This window comes from Coturnix japonica, unplaced genomic scaffold (genome assembly GCF_001577835.2).
Source record: "Coturnix japonica isolate 7356 unplaced genomic scaffold, Coturnix japonica 2.1 chrUnrandom1370, whole genome shotgun sequence".
Taxonomy (NCBI): domain Eukaryota; kingdom Metazoa; phylum Chordata; class Aves; order Galliformes; family Phasianidae; genus Coturnix; species Coturnix japonica.
In genome coordinates, this window is record NW_015440555.1 from 1,325 (window position 1) to 4,886 (window position 3,562).

A 3,562-nucleotide genomic window follows, 5' to 3' on the forward strand; every position below is an offset into this window, starting at 1 on the left:
CCCTATCCATCCCCTATCCATCCCCTATAGGTGCCCTATCCATCCCCTATCCATCCCCTATAGGTGCCCTATCCATCCCCTATCCATCCCCTATAGGTGCCCTATCCATCCCTTATCCATCCCATATAGGTGCCCTATACTGTGCCCTATCCATCCCCTATAGGTGCTCCATCCATCCCATATCCATCCCCTATATGTCCCATATCCCACTCACCACCACGGGCAGCAGTTTCTCCTCCAGCAGCGCCATAAACGCCAGCGTGTCAGCGCAGTGCAGGGCTGGGAGCTGCACGGCACGGCTCTGAAATGGGACACACATATAGGGACACATAGGGACCCACTGAGACCCATAGGGACCCACTGAGACCCATAGGGACCCATTACTGCCCCATAGAGACCCACTGAGACCCATAGGGACACACTAAGACCCATATGGACCCATAGAGCCCCACTGAGACCCATAGGATCCCATATGGACCCATAGAGCCCCACTGAGACCCATAGGATCCCATATGGACCCATAGAGCCCCACTGAGACCCACTGAATGCCACACGGACCCATAGAGCACCACTGAGACCCATAGGGACCCATAGAGACCCATAGGGACCCATAGGGACACACTGAGACCCACTGAGACCCATAGAGACACATAGGGACCCACTGAAACCCATAGAGACCCATAGAGCACCACTGAGACCCATAGAGACCCACAGGGACCCACTGAAACCCATAGAGCACCACTGAGACCCATAGAGACCCACAGGGACCCACTGAGACCCATAGAGACCCACTGAGACCCATAGAGACCCACTGAGACCCATAGGGACCCATAGAGACCCATTATTGCCCCATAGAGACCCATAGGGACCCACTGAGACCCACTGAGACCCATAGAGACCCACTGAGACCCATAGGGACCCATAGAGACCCATTATTGCCCCATAGAGACCCATAGAGCCCCAAAGAGCCCCACTGCACCCCACAGAGCCCCACTGAGACCCATTTTACTGCCCCACTGTGCCCCATTGAGACCCATTACTGCCCCATAGAGCCCCATTACTGCCCCATACAGCCCCACTGAGACCCATAGAGCCCCATTACTGCCCCATACAGCCCAATAGAGCCCCACTGAGACCCACAGAGCCCCACTGCACCCCACAGAGCCCCACTGAGACACATTTTACTGCCCCACTGTGCCCCACTGAGCCCCATTACTGCCCCATACAGCTCCACTGAGACCCATAGAGCCCCACTGCGCCCCATAGAGCCCCATTACTGCCTCATAGAGCACCATACAGCCCCACTGCACCCCATACAGCCCCACTGAGATCCACACAGCCCCATAGAGCCCCATAGATACCCATAGAGCTCCACTGAGGCCCATAGAGCCCCACTGAGACCCACTGCACCCCACTGAGCTCTACTGATACAGACTGTGACCCACTGAGCCCCACTGCACCCCATTACTGCCCCATTGAGCCCCACTGCCACCCCATTACTGCCCCATTACTGCCCCATAGCTGCCCCACACCTGCTTCTTGAGGTGGGCGATGATCTGCTCTACATTGGAGATGATTCCCCCATCGCTGGTCTTCAATGCGGGCAGGTGACCTGGGGGGGACATGGGGGGCTATGGGGCGGCCCCACAGATGGGGACGGGGCTGTGGGGCGGAGGAGGGGGCGGTGGGGCACAGGGGGGCACAATGGGGTGGGCAATGGGGCAAAGGAGGGAGCTGGAAGGTGTGGGGTGGGCAGTGGGGGGCAGGGTGGGCAATAGGTGGGGGCTCAGTGGGGCTTGGGGTGGGTTATGGGGTGCTGTGGGTTATGGGGTGCTGTGGGTCTCAATGGGGCTCAGTGGGGCTCAGGATGGGTTATGGGGCTCAATGGGGCTCAGGGTGGGTTACGGGGCTCAATACGGCTCAATGGGTATCAGGGTGGGTTATGGGGCTCAATGGGGCTCATTGTGGGTTATGGGGCACAGTGGGGTGCAGTGTGAGTTATGGGGCTCAGGGCAGGTTATGGGGCTCAATGGGTCTCAATGGGACTCAATGGAGCTCAGTGGGGCTCAGTGGGGGTTATGGGGCTCAATAGGGCTCAATGGGTATCAGGGCAGGTTATGGGGCTCAATGGGTCTCAGTGTCGGTTATGGAGCACAGTGGGGTACAGTGCAAGTTATGGGGCTCAGGGTGGGTTATGGGGTGCAATGGGGCTCAGTGGGGCTCAGGGTGTGTTATGGGTCTCAATGGGGCTCAATAGGGCTCAATGGGGCTCAGGGCGGGTTATGGGGCTCAATGGGGTGCAGTGGGGCTCAATGGGGCTCAGGATGGGCTGTGGGGCTCAGTGGGGCTCAATGGGGCTCAGGGTGGGTTATGGGGCTCAATGGGGCTCAGGGTGGGTTATGGGTCTCAATGGGGCTCAGTGGGTCTCAATAGGGCTCAGGGTGTGTTATGGGGCTCAATAGGGCTCAGTGGGTCTCAGGGTGGGTCATGGGGTACAGTGGGGCTCAATGGGGCTCAGTGAGGCTCAGGATGTGTTATGGGGCTCAATGGGGCTCAATGGGGATTATGGGGCTCAATGGGATTCAATGGGGTCAATGGGTCTCAGTGTGGGTTATGGGGCTCAGTGGGGCTCAGGATGGGTTATGGGGCTCAATAGGGTTCAATGGGGCTCAATGGGTCTCAGTGTGGGTTATGGGGCTCAGTGGGGCTCAATAGGTCTCAGTGGGGCTCAGGGTGGGTCATGGGGTACAGTGGGGGCTCAGGGTGGGTTATAGGGCTCAATGGGGCTCATTGTGGGTTATGGGGCTCAGTGGGGCTCAATGGGGCTCAGGACAGGTTATGGGACTCAATGGGACTCAATGGGGCTCAATGGGGCTCAGGGCAGGTTATGGGGCTCAATGGGACTCAGTGGGTCCCAATGGGACTCAGTGGGTCCCAATGGGACTCAATAGGCCTCAATGGAACTCAGGGTGGGTTATGGGGCTCAATGGGTCCCAATGGGACTCAATAGGGCTCAATGGGACTCAGGGTGGGTTATAGGGCTCAATGAGACTCAATGTGGGTTATGGGGCTCAATGGGGCTCAGTGGGGCTCAGTGTGTGTTATGGGGCTCAATGGGGCTCAGGGCAGGTTATGGGGCTCAATGGGTCCCAATGGGATTCAATGGGGCTCAGGGTGGGTTATGGGGCTCAATGGGGCTCAGGGCAGGTTATGGGGCTCAATAGGGCTCCATGGGGCTCAATGGGACTCAATGGGGCTCAATGGGTCCCAATGGTTCCGGTACCGGACGGGCTCTTCCAGGGGTTGCAGACCCGGTGCACTTTGAGCGGCGCTCCGGTGAACCGCGCGTAGGTCTGGAACGGAACCGAGGTCAATGGGGGGGTCCTTTAATAGGGGAGGGGGGTCCTTTATTATGGGGGGGGTCTTTATTATGGGGGGGGTCTCACCAGCACGGCCAGACAATCCGGGTCCACCGAGGGCAGCCCCCAACCCCCCGCCCAGCAGAACAGCTCCATGGGCGCCGCCATCTTCAGCCACGCGACCCGGAACCGGAGGGAGGCGG

The 3,562-nt window shown here is 58.9% G+C and overlaps 1 protein-coding gene across 1 annotated transcript; it reads right to left on the bottom strand.

The window, feature by feature from the left end:
• Positions 1-175: 175 nt before the first annotated feature.
• On the bottom strand, positions 176-3,556 carry LOC107307876 (metaxin-1-like). Its single transcript, XM_015851372.1, has 4 exons — positions 3,447-3,556; positions 3,284-3,353; positions 1,533-1,612; positions 176-301 (listed from the first exon to the last, which is right to left on the bottom strand). Exons 1-4 carry the CDS (start codon positions 3,525-3,527, stop codon positions 191-193), a joined length of 342 nt encoding a protein of 113 aa, XP_015706858.1. The 5' UTR covers positions 3,528-3,556; the 3' UTR covers positions 176-190.
• Positions 3,557-3,562: the final 6 nt, after the last annotated feature.